Below are 26,751 nucleotides of genomic sequence, written 5' to 3'. Positions count from 1 at the left end.
GTGGTGAGCGCGGGGCGGGGTGTGGGAGACGGGAGCTTGATTAGCGCGCTCTAATTGACAGTAATTAGGCAGCTCCCTGATTGTTTCTAATTCTGCTATTAATTGTGAGGATCGGGGAGTGTGATTGAGGATAAATTTGGTGCGGAGCTGCTGGGTCTCCAGCTCCCTGTGAGTGCGTTCCCCCCGGCCGCCTTCCGCCCTCCAGGCTGCAGAAGCCGCTTCCCTCCTCACCTTCTCTCCGCCCTGCCTGCGGTTCCTACACGCTCCTCTCCGCCCTCCCTTCCTCCAAGGCCCGGGGCGCCTTGGGGTCGGGACTCTGTGGGCAGACCCCTCCCGGGGTGCGGACAGGGCGGGAGTGCCCCCTGCCCGCCCGCCCGCCCCCCGCCCCGAAGGGGGCGCGCGGCACACTCACCCACGTAACTGCCAGTACCCGCAAACGCTCGCCGACGCCCCTGGAACACGTGGCCAGGCGCCGCCCGAGCCGCGTCCCCGCCGCCGCGCCCCGACCTCGCACACACTCACGCGTGTCTCCGCTCACCGGGCGATGTTAACATCTCATTATCTTTGTTACTGTAATTACATTATCCGCTGCTTTATGCAGAATTATTCTCCGAGGACTAATTGATGGCTCCATGTTTAATTCATTAATCATTAGCATCAAATTCGACAATTACAGTGCACACTGATTGTGGGATTGCACGCGTAACGAGGGGAGAATTAACAAAGAAAAGGGAAAGCACTTTCCCTCCCTCGGGGTTTTGGGTTGGGGGGCTTGGGGGGGAACTTGGGCCTGTGCTGTCTTTGGGTGGGGCTGGGGGTGGGGGGAGTTGGAAGCAGGCGAGGGGTGGCGAGAAGCGCAGCATCTGAGAAGTTAGGACCCGAGGCTGCTCCCCTGGAAGGTTTCCTGACGGGGGTCGGTGCGGAGGGACCCCAAGAAAGGCTAAGTTTGCAGGGACCTGTTAGGCGGGGTGGGAGGGGCTGGCACGGGTGCCACACGCATGTTAACGAGCACTTACTGTGTGTCTGGTCCTGCCTGGGGTGTTATGAAAGATACAAGAGAAACACAAAACCCGCCCCCACCATTCAGTCTCGTGCTGTCCCCGGAGCGAGCATCAGGGACGTCTGGCCTGTTCCTTTACCTTCTAGTGGCTTCCGCGCACATCTTCCGGTCCCTTGGTTTCCAGAAACTTGACCCTTGTGCTTGCGGGGCTGGTCCAGGGCCTGGTGTCGGCCCGCACCCTTCCCTCCGCTTGTTCAGCTTCAGGGCCTGTCCCTGCCTGTCGCTAACGCCGGGCACCCGGCCAGCTGCCCAGCTTTCGGTGCGGACCTCCCTCAGCCGCGGCCTTCTGGCCTCAGGCCCCACCCCGTCTCAGGTCGGCTGAGGTGAGAGGGCAGTGTGGCTGTCCGCGGCCGGCCCTGAGGCCCGGGGGCCGTTGCCACCATCTCCCCACGGTGACTCGGGCCCGGGGAGGGCACGCGCTGCCGGCCCCACGGCCCCCAGGCTTGGCGCTCCTGGGGCCTTCCGTTCCCCTGGCTCTGCTGTTCTTCCCCGATGGGAAACGAAAGATTAATTTTCTCCAGCCCCACAGGATAATTACTAATACTAATTAGACATAATTACTTGAATTTGATACACTTACTCCTCGTCAGAATGGCAGCAAAGCTGAGGCACAGCAAATGGCATACGTGGCCTGGAACGGGCTTCGGGGCCTGGCCAGGAGGGGCAGGGGCTGGGATAGCCGGGGAGCAGCTCAGCAGTGATGGGGGGACTGTCCCGCTCACCCAACTTCTGGCTCCTGATCACAGGGAGGGGACAGAGGCGTGGACCCTGGCGTTCATGGAGACAAGGGGGGCGGTGTGAGGTCTGGGCCCGTGGGAGGCCTCCGCTTCTCCAGTGATCCTGGCCCGGTGTCTGGTGAAGCCAGGAGCCCCTCATCCTGGGTCAGTATCCTGCTGGAATTGCTCAAGCTCTGCCCGGAGCTGTACTTTCAGGAAAGTCTGTGGGTGCCCTTCCCCCGGCCTCCCCTCCCAGTCTGACCCTTCCCACCCCCCCCCAGGTGCCCCCCACTCGGCCAGCAGCCCAGCCTGGTCTGGCCCGCGCCCAGAGGGGCTGCACCAGCGCTCCTGCTCCGTTTCCAGCGCCGACCAGTGGAGTGAGGCCGCTGCCCTGCCCCCAGGTATGCAGGACCCGGTGAAGCCGCAGAGGAGGGCAGCCGGGGAGGCCGAGATGGGCAAGGGGGCCCGGCGGAGCCCTCCAGGGCTTGTGGCAGAGCCAGTGCCACGCCTGCGGCATGGAGCTGGGGTGGCTGCCCCTGTGCTGTCCCCAGGCCCGCGCGCCGGCGGCTGGCGCTAGAGACCCGCCCTCTGCAGCTCCCTGCCCGCCCACCGCATCCCCATCAGCCCCCTGCGCCGCCAGCTCATCAGCCTCTCCGCGGGGGGGGCGGGGGAGCCGCTGAGTGGGGAGGTCGGAGGCCGGGGGCTTGACGCGGCAGCTAGCCCGCGTGGAGAGGGGTCCCCGCAGACAGGATCAGGGAGCTGTCCGGAGAGATGCTTTCTCCCCCGCGCTGCCCCTGGATAGGCCGAGGCCCCACCCAGTCCGGGTGGTCGAGAACTCTCCCTTGCCACCTCCGCCTGCTCTCCTTGGCCTCGTCGTCTTCTTCCCTTCGTCAGTGTCTGTGCCTCGTCTTCCCCTTACTTCTTCCCCCGCCTCTTCAGCGAGCACCTCCACGCTCTCTCCTCACTCACGCTCTCTCCTCACTCACCCGTAGCCCCACGTCCATCAGCAGTCCTGAAGGCTAGAGGGAAATGGGCGCAGCCCCGCCCTCCTCTCCGAAGTGAGGGTGTGAGAGGGAGGAGACTCCCTGGGGGCCGGGCACGCCTGCTGCTCCCGCATCCCTCCTGCCGGGCAGCAGCGCGTTAGCTCTCCTCCCCGACGAGACCCTGCCCAGGAGGCCCGCATCCCAGCAGAAGCGCGGAGCCCGGCCTGAGGCCTGAGCTCTGACAGCAGGAAGCAGCTGGGCGCCCACGCCCCGGGTCTGCGTCGTCTGCGTCACCTCCCCGGCCCGGCCCAGGCCCCCGGGGGGTGGATGTGGAGGCCCGAGAGGGCAGCCGGGGGCCCTTCCCGGGGTCACCGTCCTGCGGCCTGTGCTGGCCTTGGTGGGGCCCCTCTGTTGAGTCTGGCAGGCGGAAGGCAGGGAGGGAGGGCGCGTGTCTGCCTCTAATGAAGTTTGACATTTAGTGGTGAGCGCGGGGCGGGGTGTGGGAGACGGGAGCTTGATTAGCGCGCTCTAATTGACAGTAATTAGGCAGCTCCCTGATTGTTTCTAATTCTGCTATTAATTGTGAGGATCGGGGAGTGTGATTGAGGATAAATTTGGTGCGGAGCTGCTGGGTCTCCAGCTCCCTGTGAGTGCGTTCCCCCCGGCCGCCTTCCGCCCTCCAGGCTGCAGAAGCCGCTTCCCTCCTCACCTTCTCTCCGCCCTGCCTGCGGTTCCTACACGCTCCTCTCCGCCCTCCCTTCCTCCAAGGCCCGGGGCGCCTTGGGGTCGGGACTCTGTGGGCAGACCCCTCCCGGGGTGCGGACAGGGCGGGAGTGCCCCCTGCCCGCCCGCCCGCCCCCCGCCCCGTCGGGCCACCCAGCTGCAGTTCAGGGTGGAGCCCCCAGCCCCCAGGGCAGGGCCTGTGCTGGCCCCTCCCCTCTCCCCACACTTCTCCACCTCTCCCTCACCAGCCAGTGGCCCAGCTGAGGTGCTCAGTTCCAGCCCCAAGCTGGAGCCTCCCCCATCTCCCCACTCCAACCGGAAGAAGCACCGGAGGAAAAAGAGCACCGGGACCCCCCGACCAGACGGCCCCAGCGGTGCTGCTGAAGGTTAGGGGGCCCCCCCGGGAGACCGAGGCCCAGGAGGCGGGCAGCAGGACCGGGGTAGCACCTGCGGAGTCACGGCCTTTTTTCTGTGTTGGGTGGAGCACTTTCTAATAATAACTTCCCGTAAAAGCAGCTCCACCACTTTTGGTCCTCCCAACCTGGTGTCTTAGAAAAGCTCTTTCTTCTGCCTAACTTGAACCCTTCCTGTGAAAACGTGAGCGTACTTCTCTCATGCTTACAGAAGGTCAAAGACAGCAGGCTACCACGTATCCCGCAGCTCTTCCAAGGTGGTGCGGGCAGGACCTATGGTTTCTGTGTCTCTTGTATCACCCATTGAGTTTAAGCAGCGCGGGGCGCAAAATAGGTGCTTCATACGCGTGTGTGTTTGGCTGAGCCTCTCCTTAGCCTTCTTTAGGCTGAGGAATTCCAGCTCCTCAGGTATTTTTCCGTAGGTCCTTTCTCATAATCCCTTATTAATCATAGCGCTGCTTCTCTGATTTTCCCCAGAGTATCTTCAAAATGTGCCTCTTCTCAGTGGTTGGAGTGTCTTTGCTCCTAAATAAGGTTAACCTACATCGATGCACAGCTGCTGGTTTCTATTCTGATGGTCAGGGTTAGGGGCGTGGCTAGGTGGGGGAGATCATCTCTAAGGGAAGGAGCCACCTTTCCCAGCCAACCGGTGATCCAGGGGTGCTCAGCGCTCACGGCACGGGGTGCACCTGTACCAGGGAACTGAACCCCACAGACTGTCACCGTTATGTAGTTCAAAGATGGTGGAAGCAAGGTGAGGTGGAATGGTGGAGCCTGGGGAAAGAAAGGTACCAGTTTCTCTACGAAGACAGTTCCGTTAAGGGCGCCTTAGAGCAGGAGCCCGCCAGGAGGACTTCCCTTGGCGGCGGGCGGGGCGGGGGGGGGGCGGCGGGGCCGGGAGGGCATGGTCAGTGTCACTGGGGCGGGAGGCTGCCCTGGCAGGACGTGTGGTCTCACTTGGGCCTCCTCACAGGCACCTGTCTCTCCAGCCGCAGGACACACTCGCACTGCTTGTTAGGAACTGTTTACCCACGGGGCAGTGACCGTCGAAGGAGGTCCACGTGACTGTCTCCTGGGGGGCCTGGGGGGACAGAGCTGGGGACAGCTTCACCACACTGCCGGGGAGTGTCTGTCGCTGCAGAGGTCCTCAGGTTTCTGTCTGCTCGCACATCCCGGTTACTCTGGAGGAAACCTCTCCTCCTCTCCCCTTGCCCTCCCTGCCTGCCGGTGCCAGGGTAGCAGGGGAGGGGCCCGGCTCCCAGGAGTCCCACGCTGACGCCGTCAGGAATATTGGGTTTAATGAGCTGCAAAATGAGGCGGCTGCAGCTGACATGTACGGATGGTGCCCACCCCCGCCTTCGCCGCCGCCCCCCTCCACCGCCCGCCAGCACTGTCTCCTAACGCCCCATCACATCCTTCTCCAGATACTCAGCTCTGCTTTCCCCAGGAAGCAACCCTCTGCTCTCCAGACCCATTCCCAGCAGTGCCAGGGATGCCAGAACCTCGCTTCCCCCGCTTTTTCACCCAGGCTCCGCAGGTGGCTAGGATGGAGGTCTGGGGGCTCCACACGGCTCTCTGCCCCCTACTCCCCGCAAGGTGCCCTGGAGAGAGAGGTCCTCGAGGCCGGGGTGGCGTGTCGCTGCGCGTGTGTGCCGGCAGGGGCCCTCATGCCGGTGCGTGTCCCTGTGCCCACAGAGGCCGAGGAGTCGTTCGAGTTTGTGGTGGTGTCCCTCACCGGGCAGACGTGGCACTTCGAGGCCTCGACGGCGGAGGAGCGGGAGCTGTGGGTGCAGAGCGTGCAGGCCCAGATCCTCGCCAGCCTGCAGGGCTGCCGCAGCGCCAAGGACAAGGTTGGCCCAGAGGGGCCCGGGTCGGGTGGGGTCCCGGGACGGCCTCGCGACTGACCAGCCGCCCCTGCCTCTCCCCCCGAGGCAGACTCGACTGGGGAACCAGAACGCAGCTCTGGCTGTGCAGGCCGTGCGCACCGTCCGTGGCAACAGCTTCTGTATTGACTGCGACGCCCCCAGTGAGTGCCGGGCCGGCGGGGCCGGGCTGGTGGGTGGCTTAGAGAAAGCGCGCCCGGCTTCGTGGAGGAAGCTCTGCGAGAGGCTTCTCGCAGGCCGAGAACAGCCGCGGGGAGCTCTCCTGGCCGTCTCGCTCTGGTTGCCCGTGGGCTTCATCTTGCTTCCTCTCCGCACCTAGATCCAGACTGGGCCAGCCTGAACCTGGGCGCCCTGATGTGCATCGAGTGCTCGGGGACCCACCGGCATCTGGGGGCTCACCTGTCCCGGGTCCGCTCCCTCGACCTCGATGACTGGCCCCCTGAGCTGCTGGCCGTCATGACCGCCATGGGCAATGCCCTGGCCAACAGTGTCTGGGAGGGGGCCCTGGACGGCTACGCGAAGCCAGGGCCCGACGCCTGCAGGTGAGGGGGGTGGGGGGGCCGGCGCTGGCCAGCAAGGGAGGGACCCGTGGGCGCTCCTGCCCGGTGGGGAGGACTGGGGGTGGGCCCGGGCAGCTAAGACAGGGCTGGAAGGGTTAATTAAAACCCGGCCGTTGCTCTGCTTGGCAGTGGGCCCCTGGGGGTGCCCCTCCCCCTCCTGTCACTCAGCGCCTCACAACAACGGGCCCTTTCTCAGCGTTATCAGCAGGTCAGGGGGCCAGCGGGAGGCGCATGCGCAGGGCCCTATCGCTCTGTGGCGCGAAGGCCTCGGCCTGAGCTCTGAGATGGGGAGAATGGGTGGTAGATAGGGTCGTGCGTGGGCCCCCGGAGCAGGCCCCCGCCTCCTTTGTTCCTGCAGGGCCAGATAAGCTGCCACCCGAGCCCTGCCGGGACTCTTCCTGCCCTCTCGGCCCCCAGGGGCCTCCCCCAGAGTTCTCTTCCACTTCTTGCACACCCTCTGCGCCGCCCGCTGCCCCCTGCCGCCCCCGCCCCCACCCGCCCGGGTCCCTCAGGCCCGCCTCTGCACCGACGCTCTCTCTGCCCGCTGCCCCCTCGCCCCCTGACCCCGGCCCGGCCCTTCCTGTGCTCGCAGAGAGGAGAAGGAGAGCTGGATCCGGGCCAAGTACGAGCAGAAGCTCTTCCTGGCCCCGCTGCCCAGCTCGGACGTGCCGCTGGGGCAGCAGCTGCTCCGGGCGGTGGTGGAGGACGACCTGCGGCTGCTGGTGATGCTCCTGGCCCACGGGTCCAAGGAGGAGGTGAACGAGACCTACGGGGACGGGGACGGGCGGACGGCCCTGCACCTCTCCAGCGCCATGGCCAACGTCGTCTTCACGCAGCTGCTCATCTGGGTGAGTCGGGGCGTGACCTCGCTGGCTGACGTCCTTCTCACCCCAGCCCTCCGAGAGCCGCCTCTCCGTTTTGTCCCCGGGAACCCACACCTTCCCCGCCGTGCCCCGCCGACCGTGAAAACGTGCTTTCTTCTGCAGTACGGCGTGGACGTGAGGAGCCGGGACGCCCGGGGCCTGACCCCGCTGGCCTACGCTCGCCGGGCCGGCAGCCAGGAGTGCGCAGACATCCTGATCCAGCACGGCTGCCCCGGGGAGGGCTGCAGCTTAGCCCCGACCCCCAGCAGAGAGCCTGCCAACGGCACCGGCGCCTCCGCCGAGCTGCACCGAAGCCCTAGTCTCCTGTAAGGCCCAGGAAGAGGGCAGAGGGGCCGCAAGGACTCCAGGGCCCGGGCACCCACCTCCCTGCAGGCGCTGGAAGACACAAAGACGCAGAGACTGAGAAGCAGGGGCATGCAGAGAGGAAGGAGGACAGGGAGACGGGAGGAGTCAAAGGGAAGAACTGACCGGGAGAGACAGAAGGGTCAGAGGGGACGCCGGGCTTGGAGCTGCAGCAGGCGGACCGGGGGTGCCTGGCCCCTGCCCTCGGGTGCCGCTGCAGAGGGACAGGACCCTTTGGAGGCGCTGGGAGGAGAGGGGGGCGGGACCTCGCCCGCCTCCAGATTCCTACCTTCTCGTGCCGGCCCCCCCGGGAGCCTCCTCCTAAAACGGAGCCTGGGTGGCGCAGACGCTGGGGGGTGACCTGCGAGTCCCATGTAAATGTGTACATTGGAATATTTATGTTTGTGTACATACTTGGTGCGTGTGAGATGTGCCAATAAACCAGACTGTGTGTGTGGCCTTCGTCTCCCCTCTCATCTCCCTGCCGTTCCGAAAATGCCCCTCTCGTCTCTCTCTTCTCCTTTGTCCCTGTCTTCTCATCTTTGCTGTACTTTACTTTGGGGTACCCCATCCACCCACTCCCCACCCCCCCCACCCCCGGCCAGGAGGCAGGCGGGAGGCTAGGCAACCCCCAGCCTCCTACCTGCGTTTCTCTCAGCCCTCTCTTGCCAGGGGCGTAGTTGAGTTTGTCAGCAGCGCCGGCAGTGAACCCTGCCAGGAGGAGAGACGAGCTCCGCGCTCCCCACTCGAAGCCTCCCGCTGCTTCCCCCCTGCCCTGCCGCCTCCACCCTCAGAATGGCTTTCTGTTGGTCTCCTCGTTTTCATCGGTATTCTGTCCAGTGACCTCACGCCACAGCCGCGCTGCCCAGAGCTCACCCACAGAGAAGGCAGGAGCGCTGTCCCCCTTCCTAGGCGTCTGGGAACCAGCCCCGCAGCCGGAGGTTCAGGGAGCCGCGCGGGTCTGTGCTCGGTGGGGGGGGAGAGTTCTGAGGACGGGATGGGTTGAGTGGCAGCGAGTCTCTGGGGAACTCATCCCTAGGCTTTGCGTTTGAGGAAAGGGGAGAGGGTAGGTCACCGACGGCAGAACAGCCCCCTTGACTCCGGCCAACCCCTTGCCAAACCGGAGGCAGAGTCCAGAGCTTCTGCTTTTCCCTCGGACCATCCCTTAGTTATTCTAGGAAGAAAACCTGGGAGAAACCCCTCTGTGCCTGTTCCTGAAGGGTGAGAACTGCTAAGTTAGGGTTCCCACCCCCTAGGGAGCCCGCTGCTCCCCGTTCCTGGAGCTGCTCTGCTGGTGGCCCTTGTACACTGGGTGTGGCGGGCTGGCGCTCTGCACGGCCCTTGCCCACGTGTAGGGAAATTAGCCAAGTAAAGCTATTCAGAGAGGAACCCACATTTTACTGTCTTGGGCCACAGCCCCTTTTGCCAGGCTGACAAGAGCCTTAAACAAGGATAAGGGCAGAACAGAGACAGGGCCATGGGTGTGTGTGAGACTGGGTTCCTGGGCTCAGAAAATACTAGCAATAATCACCTCCAGGTCCCCCGAGGAAAAGAAGCCCCTGGGGTGGCTGAACGCTGCCTGGTACAGTTGAGGAGGCTTCAGAGGCGAATGCAGAAGAAAAGGGCAGATCAAGGCCTTGGTCTTCCTAGTTCTCCTCCCCACCCCCCCTTCCCCTCCCCGGGGGCAGAGCCAGAGAGGGCCTCCGCTCCAGCCCTTGCTAGACCCGCGGACGCGGATTCCTGACAGCAAGACGACCACCGCTCCTGGGGTCCTCGGCCTCTGCCTGGCTTCTCTGCTAAAAAGAATCTCACCCGGGCTTCCCTGGTGGCGCAGCGGTTGGGAGTCCGCCTGCCGATGCAGGGGACGTGGGTTCGTGCCCCGGTCCGGGAGGATCCCACGTGCCGCGGAGCGGCTGGACAGCTGTGAGAGGCCCGCGTACCGCCAAAAAAAAAAAAAAAATCTCACCCTGTAGGTTCCCCACGTGGGTGAGTCAAAGTCAAAGGCAGCAGACAGCCTCGATCTAGATCAGGAATGGGGCTGGTCTGGACTACATTTTTTTCAGCCTGGTTCTCCACCTTGCTGGAATTTAGCCAAAAGATAGAGAGGACCCTGGCTGTGTGTGTCCCAGCCAGGGCACCGTGCCACCATCGCTTGTGACCAGTCACAGCTCCAGGCTGCGTTCCGTTTGGTTGCCAGAACCAGCTAGGAGGAAAGAGCTGCCAGGGAAGGGCTGTCTCAGTCTCACTGGAAGAGGCAGGCAATAGACGTGAGCAACTAGACAGCGGCTGGCTTGCAAACCAGGAACCGGGAACAGCAGCGGCACGCCCTCTGACGCAGGTGAGGAAGCTGGCCGGGGCTGGACGGAGCTGTACTTCCCTCCCCTCTCTGACCTCGCCTCACTCACAGCCCATTTTTTTTTCTGTTCTACTCCACCTCTCCTCCCAAATCAATGCAGGTCCTGTTTCTTCCCAGGAAGCCCCGTTAACCATGACGCCAACTTCAGCTGGTTTCTGTGGTAACTCTGTCCCCCCGATGCCTGCGCGGCCTGGCTCCACAGCCGGTACAGGATGGTAGCCCGTCTGTGAAGGTGGGGGAATGGCAAACAGCTTCAGCTTGTCTCGCTTCCCTCTGGGTCTACTCCGTTTCTTGCAAGTGCCCCTGAAGCCTCATGTCTGTACGTTTACTTCGTCCACCATTAACGCTCTTCCTTAATCTGCTCGCGGAGTTCCAAGCCCCAAGCCTCCTCCACAGCACACACCCTTCCAGAACCGTCAGGTACACTCCTGCCTTGTCCACGTCGCAGTGGGCCCTCAACCAACCTCATTTTATAACAGAAGAGGACTTGGGATCCCAAGCTTTGCAAACGGTGCAATGGGCGGGGGGTGGGGGGTGGGAGACCACAATTGATGCTGTTAAAACAGAGCACTAGAAATGGGTCTTTTTACTCCAGGCCCTGATGTCTGGAGTGTCAAAGAGCAACAGAGATGGACTAAGCTGTCATGTCCTCTACATAGGAGAGGATTTATTAATGGGCTCCCAGGTGATGGGGGGGGAGCCCCCGGCCGGCCCCAGTCCCTCACACGACTGATAACCTCCACCTACTAAGACACGGCCAGACACACCCCATCTAAACTAGGGTCAAGTACTTCACTTCCCCTCAGAATACAAAAGGGAGTGAACCCTCTACCTGAAGTCTGCAAACTCTTCCAAAGAGCAGAAAGCAGAGGTGCAGAAGCTTGCCTGTTTAATGGTAAAGAGAAAAGAGGTGCCGCGTTAGGAGCATGAGAGCTGGAGGCGTGAACGGCGGGCAGCACCTGCGGCGGGAAAGGACGTTCGTGGAGGTAGTTACACGAAGGACACGGTGAGTGCTGAAGGGTTTCTAAGGGGCTACTGACAGTTCCACTTCGCTTCTTTGCGCGTCCTGTACTACAGACAGGCGAGGCGGTACCCACCCTGGCGCAGTGAGATGGAACCGAACTGGCTGAGGATGGAGGAAACACACAAACTCCCCAGTCCCTCTCAGGGGTGCAGACAGACAGAGGCAGAGAGCTCCATATATACAAACTTCACACAAAATAAATAAGGAGCTGTCATCAGCTTGGCTAGGTCTCACCCTGGCTTCCTCCCATCCCCGTCAGAAGCGATCCCAGGGCATCAGCCAGGAACCTTCCAAGGCCTAGGGGTCCACCTCGGTCCCAGCAGCTCCTCGGCAGGAAGAACCTAAGCCCCTTGAGCCCTGAAGCCCCAGTCCTGGGGGGTCTCTGGAGTGGCTCAGGGCCAAGAGCCAGGAGAGCCCCCCTGGAGCCACGTTAATTGCCGACTGAGCCCCATCCAGGGCAGGATCACAGCGGGAGCCCCTCTGGTCCCCGGAACCCTGGCCCGGTCTCCGAGCAGACTCAGGAAGTCCCCGGGAGCCCCTCGGGGCCGGGCGCCCTGCTCATCCGCTGGTGCTGGCTCCGCACCGCGAACCTGTCGACGTGCACGGGGATGGGCACGACAATCCTGGGGTTTCTTACAGGCTCCCCAGAACGGCTGCTCACGTTGCCGGCTTTGATGCGCTTCCACTTGGCCCGCCGATTCTGAAACCAGATCTTGACCTGCACCTCACTGAGCTTGAGGGCGTGGGCGATCTGGGAGCGCTCGGTCAAGCTCAGGTATTTCTTGCAATGAAACTCCTTCTCCAGCTCCAAAAGCTGCTCGCTGGTAAAGGCTGTGCGGCGCCGCCGGCTTTTGCCCCCAGGAGCCGGGACTGCCACCGCCGGGGCCCCCTCCTCGGCTCCAGTCCCCAGGCTCCCCGTTAGCTTCGGGGTGGGTCCCAGCAGGGCCCCGCGGCCCCCTGCGGAACCGTCGTCCTCGCTGTCACCGCCCGAGCCCTCTTCCTCCTGCCCGCTGCCTGCGGGGTCTCCCGCCGGTGCCTCCAGCTTCTCCTCATCCGAGCTGTACACCTTCCCCTCTGCTGTGGGGAGTGAGGGCCAACGGATGGGGGCAGAGGCGAGGAGAAGGCACACAGGTTGGAGGCGGCACGTGGAGCCGTGGCCAGGCGTGGACGGCACGACAGCAGGAGGAGACACAGACGTGGAGGGGATGGGACGGGGTGGGGGGAGACATCCGGGGTGGGGGTGGGAAGAGGTTCGGGAAGACAAAGAGATGGGAAGAAAGGTATTAACCAGCACAGACTTCACTCCGCAAAGTGGGGTCGCGACAGGCGTGGCTCAAAAGAGCACCGTCCCCAGGACTGTGACACCGCCACCCCCACCCCTGCGACCTCGCTTCCCCTACCCGCTGCCTTCCGGCCCTGTCCAGACCCGCACCGAGGGCTCGCCGCTCGCCGCTCGCCGCCCGCCCCTCCAGACCCCGACCGGCAGCCGCAGGTCAGAGGGAAGCGGTGCCGAACCTGGCTGGGGGCCTTTCCGTGGCCAGAGGCAGGAGCGAGCGACGTCGGGGAATTCACTTTTGCGGGAGAGAGGGGAGACCACAGCTGCAGCCTTTGCTACCCTCCTAGGACTGACTCCTCGCTGGCCTAGCGGGAGGAGATGCGTGCTCACCTCTATTCCCCTGCCCTCTTCCCTAAATCTGGAATTTGTTTTTTGTTTTTAACCTTTGGGCCGCGCCGCCGCACGCCACGTGGGATCTTAGTCCCCCGACCAGGAAGCGAACCCGCGCCCCCTGCACTGGAAGTGCAGAGTCTAAACCACTGCACCGCCAGGGAAGCCCTGGAATCTCAGAATCTCATTTCCAGATGTAAATTTCAGGGTCATCTGTCCCTCCCCCTGCCGCAATCAGGGTCCAAGAAGTGTTCCCCGAGCACCTGCGAGTCAGGAGGTTTCCGTACCCACCTCCCCAATTCTCCTTCACCAGACCATCCAGCCCAGAGCAGGGAGCCCGCCCTGCCGCACGCCACCTTATCAGTGGCCAGATTTTTCTTCCAATCACTTAGCCCTCCAGGACCCTTTCAATCCTTCTCCTTAACTTTAAAAAGACATCATCTCTTTTCCACCCTCCCTCTTCCCCAGCCAAGGTTGCCGAGAAGCACAAACAGCTGCTTTCTGCCCAAGTTCAGAATCCTGAGGGCCCTGAGCTTGGTGTCAGTGAGAGGACTCGGGGGAGTATGGGAGGAGGAGGAAGAAACAGAAGTTCAGCGAGGGAAGATACAGAGAGGAAAATGGAGGAAGAGATTGTGACTCAGTAGACTACTGATTATTTGTAATCACAGGCGTATAAACATTTTAATCTATACATAATCCTAAAATTTAATTCAGCCATTGGTTTTAATCTTCTTATCTATTGACACTTTTGTCAGAACTGCTAATACTGCATTACAAATGTTTTCAGTGTTTGAGTTTTTACAAACTCCCTTGTTTTCTGCCCAAAGGACCAATAAACAGTGGAGCAACAAAAAGTCAAAAGAAAACCAACCAGTAGAAAAGACAACAGGTAATCCGTAACCGAACAGCCAGCTCCTTACCAGTGGAGTTCACTGCGTAAAGCGGGGAGGACTTTGCAGCCACGGCGGTGCATCTATCCACATCACCACGTGGCACGCGCACGCTCCTAAGCACACTCTGAGGTTGAGACTATAACCCAGAGCTAAGGGACTTGGGGCACCAGCGAAATGCTTTATAAGAGCACGGGGCTGTGCGTGTGTGCGCAGCTGGACGGTATCCCAACGCTCAGAGCTTGGCTGGCGCTCCTCTCTAACCCCTGCCATCTGCCTGCCCCCCTGCAAAAACTTCTCAGGGCCTCCAGGACCAGCGCGGTCACTTTCAGTTCCCTTCCCCATCCCAGAGTTGTCCTTTCCCCCTCACGGATGCAACCCACACCTGTTCCTTTTCCTCGGGAACCACACTTGCATTATTTTCCTTAGAGGCCAGAACTCAGCCCCTGCCCAGATCACCCACCTCCAGCTCAGTCAGTGTTCTCATCTCACACCCCAGGGGTATCTTTATGCCTGAGCCCCTGCCTCTTCTTGGAGGGCTTCATGCTTTATCTGACCTTTGCAAAGCCCACGTGGCACACCCCAGTTTAGCCTCACCCAGACTTCCGACGCTGTCCCTGCTCGCTGCTGCCACCGGCAGGTGGGCTTCGGTCGCTAACAGCCCACCCAAGCTCCACCAGCACCCAGCTCTGTGAGCTGTCAGTAGATACATCCACTGTCCACAGGTGACGTACCCCTCATGATGCTCACCCCCCACCACCCCGGGCTTTCTTCCTCATCCAGCCAAAATCTGTTTAATTTCGGCACGATTCAAATCCTTGGGGTCCCCTTTCACGCCATGAAGGGCTCTCTCCCACACCATTTTCCTCTTCCCCAGAACTCCAGCGTAACGTGTCCCAAACTGAATTCCTCAGACTTCTCCCGAGCCAGTTCTTCCCCATCTGAACCCCCGTCTTTCCCATCTCGGTGAATGGTAACTCCATCTTCCCTGTTGTTCAGACCAGACCTTCACGCTCTCTCACCGCCCATGCCCAACCCATCAGCAAATCTCGCTAGTGCTGCTGCCTCTAAAATACCCCCAACCCGACTTCTCACCACCTCCTCTGTGTCCAACTAGCCCGAGTCACCCTCGTCTCTTACCCGGTTCATCAACGTTTTCGCCTGCTTCTGCCCCTCCCCCCGCCCCTGCCCCAATTATTCTTCTGTTTGAAATACTATATTCTTCACCTAGATTTTTGCACTGACTCATTCCCTATGTCCTTCAGGTCTCTATCAATGAGACCTTCTCTGATCATCCTTTTTAAAGTTAAAACTCCCAATACTCCCGATCTCCCTTCTCTGCTTTACTTGTTGCTATAGTATGTGTCACTAACTTTATTAACTTATTTTATTGGCTGTCTCTTCCTATTAGAACATAAGCTCCATGAAGGTAACCATTTTTTATTTATTTATTATTTATGGCTGTATCCCCAGCATCTAGAAAGTTACCCGCACAGAGTAGGCACTGCATTAATATTTGTTGACTGAATGAAAGAAACTATTCCCAAGCACTTTCTCACTCTCCATCTCTGTCCCTCCTTTCTCAAGCCTCTCCTAAAATATCCGCCACAACCCCGCTCCCTCACCCCAGCTCCGGGCGTAAGACATTCTCTCCATGAATACTATTCTACCCACTTTTCAGTGTGCCCTCTGATCTCACATTCGCTGTAGAGGAACCCATATGTGGTAGGAATCTATAGGATCTTATGCTAAAGGAAATCAAGAACAACCCCCAACATCATTACTAAATCCTCTAACTTTTAATTTCTGATTTTTAAAACATGGTTTGCAGTAAACAGTAACACAAAGAATAACAAACGCTTGTTAAAACTCAGCCCAATATTACAGTATTTTAAACAGCTGCTAAAAAGGCAGAAACTGGATTTCAGGGCCTGAAGGATGAAATCATTTAGCACAGCTCCAAGCACCCAGGGGGTGTCCAATAAATCTAAACTGATGATGATTGAGATGAGGTTCCCAGGTTCCTGATCTGGCAGGGCCCTCCTGAGATCAAACCATCCATCCCTCTGTCTTCAGACAGATTCCATAAAATCAAGCCCACATGAGTGGGCCACCCCCAGTGCCGTTTTTAAAGCCATATAAGAAGCACAGGTTCACAACCTCTCTTAGTTACTTGATCCCGGTGGGATCCTGAGTGGTAGGGGCAAGAGTGCCTCCCTGAGCCTTTAGAATCATGACACTGAGGGCTCTGATAAGCAACTCTTCTAAGGAGGTGGGGGTGGGGAAATAGAAGAAAGCAACCAAGAGGGGAAAACACAGCTAAGCTCTCAGAGGAGAGGGTCTGGGACAGTGAGTGAGGCTGAGGAGGAGGGAGAAGGAAAGGCACAGCAGGAGGAGGAGAACTGGGGCACGAAGGGTGGGGCAGACATAGCGGCAGAAGAAGTAGATGATGAGTAAGAGAACCTGAAAGGGCTGAAAAGTTTAGGGAGAAAACAGAAAAAAATCGGGGCACGGGGGGAAGAGAGTAAAAAGCTTTCGAAAAAAAACCAACACGCCCTACATTTTTCCACCCTAAACAGTGATGCATCTGGAGCCCTGCTGTTTGTTCTTTGCTCCACCGACAGATGGAGCACTTTAGAATGCAAGACCCAAAGTGATGGAAACTATTCGGAAGGCTTGGATGAGCAGTACATCAGTTCGACCCTTTACAATATAGCAATCCTGAAACAGCTGTACTGTTTTCTCACGAATGAGCTAAAAAATAAATGCAAACTATTTTCTTTTATCCAATTCATAATGAATACTAATAGTAACTATACTCAAAACAAAGATGGTGCCTAGAAAAATGGTTTTGGCTGAAACTTAACAGAAGCACATCTTGATAAAATTTCTATTTGCAAACTTTGATTTAGAATAATTGGACCTGGTAGATATAATGTCCACAAAAGTACTTTTCTAACTGCAGATGCTATAGTTGGTTGACGTGAACAAAAAAACTTGATCAACAAAACAAGACGTGGAAAATTTTCAATGGGAAATAATGATCCTGATGAGAAAAATTCTAGCAAAAGGAAAAATGTTTAATTGGAAGCAATTTTACTGTGCTAGGTAGGTAGGTAGGTAGGCCAAACAGAGAGGTTCTGTCCTTTGTGTATGAAAATGACATTATTGGTAATATAAGAGTACATTGTTTTATATATAAAATAGATAATCAATAAGGACCTACTGTAGAGCACAGGGAATTTTACTCAGTACTCTGTAATAACCTATATGAGAAAAGAATCTGAAAAAGAATAGATATATGTATAACTAAATCACTTTGCTGTACACCTGAAACTAACAAAACACTGTAGATCAACTATACCCTAGATAATCAATAAGGACCTACTGTAGAGCACAGGGAATTTTACTCAGTACTCTGTAATAACCTATATGAGAAAAGAATCTGAAAAAGCATAGATATATGTATATGTATAACTAAATCACTTTGCTGTACACCTGAAACTAACAAAACACTGTAGATCAACTATACCCCAATATAAAAGAAAAGAAAAAAAAAGAGTACATTGTTTTCAGCTTGTTCCCTGTGGGTAAGTCACAGTCTGCGAAAAGACTTTGGTATCTATCTAGGGGAAATGACACTGAAGCAGACTGGTTATTAGGGAACATCCAGAGCTCTCCTGGTAGCTGCTATTATCCTAAGAAGCAGATATCGCAGGGTGCGAACCATGATTACTTGTAGAGTCCACTCCAGGGGCGTTATTCCACCCCCAAGAGCAGCACTCGGACTCCAGGGGCGCCCTTGCAAGGGGCCTTCCTTCGGAGAGGAAGAGAAGCGCTAACTTGGTAACGAGTCAGGTCAGACTGGGGAAGAAATCAAGGGCAAAAGAATCCGTGGTAGGTATTCTCCATTAGAAAGAACAAGTGGCACCAGACTCTGTACCATCTAGAGAGGGAGTCTGCGGCTGAGGTCACCAAGGACGCTGGGCCTGCGTAGTGGAGCGGAAACCACGCCCAGGCCTGGAGAACCACTTTAGACAGAGCCCCTGTGCCATTCGGCCCTCACACAGCCTGCTGCGGTCCAGCGGACATAAAACCCTGTCTTTATTACGCACTGAGGAGAAGTCTCTCCCCCATTACACTCAGTTCTGACTTCACTTCCTTTCATTTAAAGAGCCACTACCCTCACACGCCCCAAACCACTCTCCAGACAACTACCCAGCTTCCTGAATACAGAACCAATTTGGGTGGGGTCAAAAAGTGGGAAAAAACCCAGGTCACCCCTCAAAAAAGAGGCATGTTTGCCACCACCCTCGTTGCATCAACATGCCCGGTACGTAATTATTTCTTTGTTTCTTTTGGAGACAGTACTTTCTCCCATCCTTGATGGCAACTAGCTCACTTTCCATGTGTTTTTCATTCATCCTCATTAATTTCATGCCCACATTATGCTACTACTCCTTCCTATAATATTAGGTACAAGAAGGAAAATTCACTTTCTCTCTCTCCCATTTCCCCATGACTCTTCAGCATTCTTTACTCCAAATGGACATGAGAACTTCCTCTACGTCACTCCCACCTTCATGACAAGTTCATTGCGACTTCCCCACCGCCCCAAGCTCAGAGCTCCTTTCATGGCATATTAACATCATCATTGCCAAGAGCACCCTTGTACGACCTTTAACTTTCCCAAGCACTTTCACACTTATTCTTTCATCTTTCAGCAACTCACTGAAGTACGGCTGACCTATTAGTAGTAGTAATGGGAGGTTAGTAACCTTATTTTCAGGTGAAAAAACTGAGTTTCAAAAAGATGAAATAGGGGCTTCCCTGGTGGCGCAGTGGTTGAGAGTCCGCCTGCCGATGCAGGGGACACGGGTTCGAGCCCCGGTCCGGGAAGATCCCACATGCCGTGGAGCAACTAAGCCTGTCCGCCACAACTACTGAGCCTGCGCTCTAGAGCCCGCGAGCCACAACTACTGAAGCCCATGCGCGTAGAGCCCGTGCTCCGCAGCAAGAGAAGCCACCGCAATGAGAAGCCCGCGCACCGCGACGAAGTAGCCCCCGCTCGCCGCAACTAGAGAGAGCCCGCGCACGGCAGCGAAGACCCAAAACAGCCAGAAATTTAAAAAAATTAAAAGAAAAAAGATGAAAGGATCTCCCCCAGGCGCACAGCTAGGCACAGAGCCAGGTCTAGAATCCTGGTCCCCTAACCCTCCAGTCAAGGCTCTTTCTATCCTTTCCGGTAAAATATCTTCTCTTTCCTCCACTTGAAGTAAAAGTCCTCTCGAGATGCCTCATCGGATAAATAGGCTTCCTATCAAACCCGGTTTTAGCTTAGATCTCGTCCCTTTCACTCATCACCCAGGGCTCCAGCCTAATCATCAACATCTTCCCTTACGTTTCGCAGAGAAGATTCCTAAAATCGCCACAGAAGAGGCCTCACTCACCAAACGCCACCTTCGTCCTTTCACAGGCTATTTTTCCCATCATTCCCAAGACAAAATTCCCTCCAAATCCTTCTGCTGTTTTTTCCGTCATCATTGGTTTGTATGATGTAATCTTACCAGTCACCATTTCTTTTATTCAGAAATGTATTTTCTCATTTAAAGAATAATACTGCCCATTTGTGGAAAGTTTTGTTTTAATACCAATTTCCTCTAGCTTCTGGTGTACAACCGCCTCTCACCCCTCAAGGACAGCTCTTCCTTGCCCGGGAGTCGGCCTCACTGAGGAACAGACATTTTCCTCCCACCTGCGTCGCCGCCTGCCGTCCCCATTAGAGAACCCTCTCAGAGCCGCACTCCCAGTATCCAGCACTCTTCGCACTGCTTACCTAGCCAGGGAGAAGGCTTTCCTCCCTAAGCCTGAAAGGGAGTTAAAGGCACATTCTTTTCTTTTCTTCCGGTTGCTAGACATCTGTTTAGGGTTTGCTTTTGTCTGCCCAGCACCCCTTGCCCCTCCTGCTCACGAACGGCACCCCCTTCCTTTGGCCACTGCTCCCCATCCACTGCCCAGGAGAGCGGGGCTGTCAATTGCATTTCTCCACCTCCTCGACCACAAGGAAGGTGACCTGGAGCTGACCAATCCGCACATCCGGTCTCTCTGGGGACTTGACTCGAGCTAGTGAATCAGTTGTCCTAGGATTTTCCATGTGCTAGAATTCACTGGGGTCCCGATCTGGGATTATAAAAATTTAGCGTTGCTTATGCTTGTGCCCTCCCCTTCCTCTCATCTGGAGAAAATGAGGCAAAGACAAGAGACAGGAGCCAGACTGAGAGCAAGAAAAGAAGACCTAACGACACTGTTTGCATTTTTGGATCCACGTGAATCAATAAATGTCCATTTTAGCTTAAATTAGAGCTGAGCTACTGTCACAAGCAACCCGAAGAGTTCTGACTGCAGACATTGCTCCAACTAGAAGTGACGACACTCGCATGACTCCAGGGAAGGCAAGCCTCTCCACCTCACTCCCACACCAATCCCATCCAAAATAATTTTTCCAAAAAGAAACCCAGGGCATCCCTCAAATTATTCATAATAATGCCACCTAAAATTTCACAAGTCTGAAATGTATTTGGACTTTAAAAAAATCTCCATAATCCATCCAGTGTGAATTACTTTAATCCAATAGCTGTGCTCCTAACACTAAGTTGAGATCAGATATACGAGGGAATAGGAATTCTGATGAAGAAAAAAGGAGAGGTATTTTTTTGTTTGTTTGTTTGCTTGTTTTGGGTTTTATGTTTGTTTTAACAGAGAGAAAGGAAGAACAGGCCCCAGTGGGACACAGAAGGGCTTTGGGCAGCCATGTCCACAGACTGTCTACACAGAGTGTCTCACCAAAATGTGAGACAGGAAAACTGAAAAGAGGGAGAAAGAGCTAAAGACAAAACTCGAAATCTACCCCTATTAGGTTCATGCAATGTTCTCTCCTGGCAAGCCCCATACAACCAGTTCTCGGAATACAGGGCTATTTCTAATTTGTCCTTTTCAGTACAGAGTGCCACCCATCGCAACTCCTAGTAAAGAGGTCTTTCCCAACTTAATTCCCAGGAAGGCTTAATTCCCATCCATTTCCAGTACATGGACAACACATAATTTCTTGCATACCTATTACTTTAGGATGCTGGACAAGTATCTTCTCATTTAATCCTTAACTCTGTGAGGTAAGAACTGTTGCCCTTATTTTTACTGGTGAGAAAACGGAGACTGCAGAGGTTAGTATTTTGCTGCAGATCACAAAAAGGGTGGTGCCTAGATCTGCAACCAAAGCCTGTGTTTGTTCCTCTGCGTGACACCACATCTCTTTGTTATCACTGAATGAAAAAGAGACTGAAACCCACAGTCACCCTATCATAACTTCTGTACCAGATGGAGAAATAATACAGAAGACCAGGTACTGATTTCAAAGCACAACTCTTCTTTTGGGGCACTGCTTCCTTCCTCACCACGTCAACTTGGTCACAATCGGTCCCCAATCTCTTTGGCCTAGATAAGATCTACCCCCACCTTTATCAAATGTTTCTCTCATTCGGTATGATGGCTGTAAACGGCCAGAGATCAGGTAACACCATCCGGATCCCAGATGATGGAGCCTTTTCCATCGAAAGCCCAGCCCTGACTTCATCTCAAGATGTAGGCATCCCAGGCGCCTCCTTGTCAGTGACCCCGATAACTCAGCACTGGGAAGTACAGAATCTCTTCTCCCAATCCCTTTGCTCAGGATGGCTTTTTTTTTTTAAGGGAACAATTCATTAATAAAAGTATCCTTACAGATAAAAACAGAATTGTAGAGCTGGAGCGACCTTAGAGATCACCTAATTCAAACCCCTAATTTTACTGATGAGGAAGCTGGGACACACAGAGGTGTGATTTGGCCAAGACCAATCAGTTCCATAGTCCCAGTATCTGTGCATAATTTATAGGATAGTTACCACCTATTCCAGCACAAAGTGCTTCTTCCCTTCGCTCTTGGGATAGCTTCATCCTCCTCCCTCCTAGTACACGGCTGCATCACTTCTCTTCCCATTGCTTCCAATACAGAGTTCCAGCTTACCCAATACTTCTACTTTAATACCACTTCCTCCATAATTCACAGTCAAGAAATCCATCTCCCATTACCCCCAGTGCTTTCTCCTCATAACCCTAGTCTCTGTTAGTCCCGGCAGCCCCGCGCTCCACGCCCCACCCCCTAGTCCTCCCCCGCCGCCCCCTCCGCCCCCGCCGGCCGCATTTGCCTCTAATACGGACTTTTCATTTCATCACTGGAAGAGTATTCCTTTCCCTTCCATGATGGGAAGGGGATGAAGGCACTGCCTCATGACTACCTGCCATACAGTGCTGTCTCTTCCTACTACCACTTAATTCAACTCGTGAAGGTCACTCTTCTATCAAACCGAATTCAAGCATCTCTTTTCCCTAGCACTCTCCCAATCAGCACATCAAAACTTCTTCCACATTACTCTAAGCTGTAACTTTCTCCCAGCATGATCGTATCGCCAATGAAAAACCCCAACCTCTTCTCTACCACTCCTAATCCAGACCTCCTTTATCTCCATCACAGCCGTGGGCTCCACCATGGGCATACAGCACTCTGTCCTTTTCACTGTTTCAGATGAGGGGTTTCCTCTGTCCGACCCCGGCCTGGGGCACTTCCCATCCCCTCTAGGTAAAAGTTCTCCCCCAGCGAACTCTTTCCTTCTCATCGTTCCTATTTAAGCTTCTCTCTTTTTGTACATCTACCCCACTGCTTCTCTCATTGCTGTTTCCTAATTCCCAATCCGTTTCACTGCCAAGATCCTTCTTTCCCCGTTATTTCCAAGGCAAAATCCTTGCCTATAGCTTCCCATTGTATTGCATGGAGAGTAACATTACTGTCAGTGCAAAGCACTTTGCTTAGATTATGTTCCTCCTTCTTTCCAATTAAAACATTTCCCCCTCATTATTCCAATTACTGCCTCTCTCCCGTTACTCCCAGTACAGACTATTCATGCCCATCACTCTGAGTCTAAGAATTATGCTCCTAACCATCTAGAATCTGTATCTCCATAGTTGCATTTGTCACAGCAGAGACCCCTCTGTCTTCCAACCCTCCCAAGTGCTACCTTCACTATGGCACAAGGCATCTCAGGATCGCAATCCAATCCTCCAGTCACATTTTCCGCTGTCATTTCTGAGATCTCTCTCTCTCAACCAGGGTCTCTTTGGCAGCCTGACAAAGCCTGTGAACCCCTTCTTGGAATAATGCTTTTAGGTGCATAACATAAAACACACAGGATTACATTAGAAGCCAATTACATAAAATCTAGTTATCAAATATTTTAAATGCATTTGAGAATAATTTATGTTTCTTTACTAAATCATTAAACAACAAGATGTCACCAAAGATTGTAAATTTCTATGAAAATATCTGTGATTTCTATTGGTGACAAAAATCTCAGGTACTGGGGAAACTACCATGGTTTCTGGCCTACCTTCATAATTACAGGAAGTGCCAAATTTTAGTGAGAAGTTAGTAGAAATAAAGATGTCATTTTTTTCCCACCCATAATTAACAGATCTCCTCACAGGAGGTCCATGGAGTCTGTGTTAACAGCCCGACTAAACACTGAGTCTAGAGAAATAAGCTTTAATTCTATGAAATTGAAAGGAACATTAAAAATCATCGGAACTAAAACTTGTATGTTACAGGTGAGGAAACTGAAGCCTAGAGAAGTTATAAGACTTTGAATCTCCTGTAGTGTTTTAAACAATACTAAGGCCATAACAGACACACAATACACGTTCCCTGAATTGAACTAAGTGGCTTGCCAAAGTTGTACAGCTAATGATTGACAAAGTGGAGACCTGAACCCATGTGTCACGACTCCTAAATAGACATATCTTCAATCACATTAAGTTAATGCAACATTTGCCTTTCTATAAATGTCAATGGAGCAATCACTCTCCCTGTATGCTCTTCCTCAAAATTTCTGGGAAAACATGCTCTCCATCACTCCCAAGAAAAATCTCCCTCCTGTTTCTAACAACAGAAGTCTCTGATTCCATGTCACATTATCCCTTCCTGTTTTTCTCTCATCAGTAAATATCTCTTGACAGTCATAATGGATACCTATTCAGAAACTGATGGTCATCTACAATGTTCGCTAGCTATAACCAGGTGCTTGACTGACAGCAATCAGCATTCAGATATCATGCTCCCAGGAAGTTTCCCTAGTCTCCTTGCATGATTTCCATTATTATTGCCAATCTCTATTCAGAAATTAGCACATCTTTTTCGGTTTAGTTTTAAAAAATAATGTTCACTACACTGCCATCTCCCAGTTTTGTCCCATCATGTTCTCTTTTCTATACCATCTCAACCACAAATGTTCTTTTCTTCACCATGCTCAGTACTGGCACTAGCTTTCATATCAATCTCTCACTGGATTTGTACCATCAGTCCAACAATTACATATGGAGTGGCCACCACCCCTCACCTCTTAACTATTTGTTTTCAGGCAATCCAACCGTTTTCTCCCTGCATGAATCACTGCTCTAGACACCTGCAATTTAAAGTTTTCTCCTGCATTTCTCCAAACGGCCAGCTCTTTTCATCTTTCCCCAGCACACAGCATCCTCTTCCTCTGTCCTTTCTGTGATGTGTACTCACACCACATCCTTAAGTTAGCTTTGATAACTGTCAGAGCTCACACACACCTTCACACAGAAGATCATCTCTCCCTGTCCCATTCAAGGCAGAGTTCTCTTTTTTCCTGTCATGTGGGGCTTACTGCTTTCTTCTCTCCGTATTCCTAATATATCAAGGACTTCACTATCCACCCATTTCAAAGCTCCTTTTCCCTCATCACTTTCACATGACTGTTCTTACAACTCTCTCGATCTGATATGTCGAATATGGTCCACATGCAGCTATGGACCACCTGAAACATGGCTAGTTGGAACTGAGATGTGCTGAATGTGTAAAATACACACTGGGTTTCAGACTTAGTATGAAAAAAGGATATAAAACAACTCATGAAAGTTTTTTATACTGATTAATGCTGAAATAATATTTTGGACACGCTGGGTTAAATAAAATATACTATAAAGTTAGTTTCACCTGTTTCATTTTCCTATTTGAATGTGGCTAATAAAATTATTTTAATTACATAAATGACTTGCTAGGCAGCACTACTCTGGGCGCTTCTGTTGATTCATACTTTTAAATCTTCCCTACTAATTCAAAATTCTCTGTTATCACTCCTCCTAGGACACCTCTCCCAGCTACCCCCACTGCTCCCACATGCCAAACCTAGAATTATTTTCCGTATACCATTCTCAATACCTTTTCTACCCCATCATTTCTGTACACAGTATTTCTTTTTGCCTCCTAATATAGCTTCTACACCTGCCATCTAATCATAATAAAGTTCTGTTTTCTTCTTCATCAGTTCTAATAGGGTGCTATCTGTCTCAACCCTCAGAAAAATTTTTAGAAATAGTCCTTCTAATTCCCGACAAAAAGACCTTTGCTCACCATTCTCCAAATTGGCCTATCTTCACTATAATTCCATTAAAAGGGCTAGTAATTGTAAAACCCTAGACAAATGTAAATTAATAATTTCAGACCCATGTCACCCAAACTGGGACAGCAATTCTTCCCCTGTCATTTTAAAAATGTTGTTCCTTCTCCAAACTCTACTATGTTGAGGTTTCAACCCCTTTATTCAATCCGAGAACTCTCTTACTTCATGCTAAATACTCTAATACAATTCCCCAAATGGAGTGTTTGTTTTCCCACCACTTTCAGCATGCATGTGTCATCACTCCCCAAACTGATGTGATGTCTAACATTTCTGGACTTGCCATTTCTTTTCTCGACTATGTGAGGGAAAAATCAAGACTGGGAAGGTGCACGGGAGTGGCGAGGAAGGGTTGAAAGCGTCTGCGCTGAGAGGGATAAGAAGCTGCGGTCACAGAGAAGACCTCCCACTCATTATCCCCTTCGAATGTTCCTTCTGAAACCTCTCCTTACCGCTCAGCTCCGCAAGCCCCGCTGTAAACCCTTTATGTGTATCTCTTCCCAATGAATGACTGCCTTCACTCCAGCACCTCTCAGAATTCTTCCTCTGTAAGGTCTCCTTCCCATCGTTCTTAGCGAAGAAATTCCTTGTCTTTACTCCAAGGACAAAGAACAATCTCTTTATTGCTTCCAATATTCCCTTCAGGTGATGAAGATCTTTCCTTCATCATTCTATATGTATAAATTCCAGTTTCTTATCACTCCCAGTATTGAAAAACCTTTTTAAAAAAATTACTCCTAGTGTTGAACTTTCCCTTCTTCCCTACTAGTATATTTATTTAGTTCCTTCCTAATCCTCTCAAGACAGAACTCTTTCACATACACACACACTTCTGTTCCAGAAATACTGTTCCCTTTGCGTGTAGCCAACGCTAGAACTCCCTTGCACATGTCTCTTCCAATAGGTGGCCCTCTCCTTTCTCATATGCTCTTTGGATACTCTGGGTACACAGCCATTTGTTCACCCTTTCCTCTATTCCATTCCTCAGTATTTCTCTTCTCTTCTTTTCCTCTGTTTATTCCTTTCTCTCTCTCTCTCTCTCTCTCTCTCTCAATGTCTGGTTTTACGGCCAATATTCTATCTGCTTCAGAAAAGAGCCCCCATTATACAAATGGGTAAAAATAAGAACTGAGGGGAAGCTGAAACAGTAGGACACGTTGCTTCTTCTCCCATGGTCTGGGGATAATCCCCCCAGCTCCCCTCCACTGGGGTGTCTTCCTCTCTCCTGCCCCTCAGCTCATCTCTTCCTCAGGTATCTGGTTCTCCTACTGCCTCCAAAGCCACCCCTCTGACGCCTGCCTTGCGCCCTTTTCTGCCTTAGGACCACCCTATTCAAAAAGCCCATCGATCCCTTCCTCTTCCCACCCTCCTGCCTGTGCTCCTCCTCCCCCAACTCTGGCCCCTTTTATCTGTGGACATCTCCTCCCACCTTCCAGTTGCTGCTCTATCATTTCCTTTGGGTCCTCCTCAGGAGATGCTGCTTAGACTTCAGTCACCGGTTCCTCCTGGTCCAACCAGGTACCAAAAAAAACAACAGCTGAATCCCCAAAGCCAAAATGCCCAGGGCTAGAGGGGCAAAGAAGAGGAAGGCAGACTCTACAGCAGCCCTGGGGTCTGGAAGAGGTATTAGCCCTTTGGACAATTTCAAGGAAGGGCCCAGGAACCTATCCTCAGAAATTGCTCT

General features: G+C 53.8%; 3 protein-coding genes across 3 annotated transcripts in view; 2 read left to right on the top strand and 1 right to left on the bottom strand.

Annotated features, from left to right (window-relative positions):
- AGAP3 (ArfGAP with GTPase domain, ankyrin repeat and PH domain 3) overlaps positions 1-8,017 on the top strand; it is a 33,919-nt gene extending 25,902 nt beyond the window's left edge. Inside the window, exons 14-19 of the mRNA XM_055084699.1 lie at positions 3,731-3,868; positions 5,591-5,745; positions 5,831-5,921; positions 6,098-6,320; positions 6,931-7,186; positions 7,325-8,017. Of these exons, the coding sequence (XP_054940674.1) occupies positions 3,731-3,868; positions 5,591-5,745; positions 5,831-5,921; positions 6,098-6,320; positions 6,931-7,186; positions 7,325-7,531 (1,070 nt within the window). The 3' untranslated portion in view covers positions 7,532-8,017. The remainder of the gene's footprint in view (positions 1-3,730; positions 3,869-5,590; positions 5,746-5,830; positions 5,922-6,097; positions 6,321-6,930; positions 7,187-7,324) is intronic.
- Positions 8,018-10,809: 2,792 nt separating this feature from the next.
- On the bottom strand, positions 10,810-14,241 carry GBX1 (gastrulation brain homeobox 1). The gene is made up of 2 exons (XM_028490297.1): positions 14,235-14,241; positions 10,810-12,021 (listed from the first exon to the last, which is right to left on the bottom strand). The coding sequence occupies exons 1-2, from the start codon at positions 14,239-14,241 to the stop codon at positions 11,462-11,464; spliced, it is 567 nt and encodes a 188-aa protein (XP_028346098.1). The 3' UTR covers positions 10,810-11,461.
- A 6,801-nt stretch (positions 14,242-21,042) lies between these two features.
- Positions 21,043-26,751, top strand: part of ABCF2 (ATP binding cassette subfamily F member 2) — a 15,327-nt gene continuing 9,618 nt past the window's right edge. Inside the window, exon 1 of the mRNA XM_028489576.2 lies at positions 21,043-21,067. Within this exon, the coding sequence (XP_028345377.2) occupies positions 21,043-21,067 (25 nt within the window). The remainder of the gene's footprint in view (positions 21,068-26,751) is intronic.

This window comes from Physeter macrocephalus, chromosome 5, assembly GCF_002837175.3.
Source record: "Physeter macrocephalus isolate SW-GA chromosome 5, ASM283717v5, whole genome shotgun sequence".
Lineage (NCBI taxonomy): Eukaryota > Metazoa > Chordata > Mammalia > Artiodactyla > Physeteridae > Physeter > Physeter macrocephalus.
The sequence above is the reverse complement of the archived record's forward strand: the minus strand, read 5'-3'. Positions and strand labels throughout refer to the sequence as shown.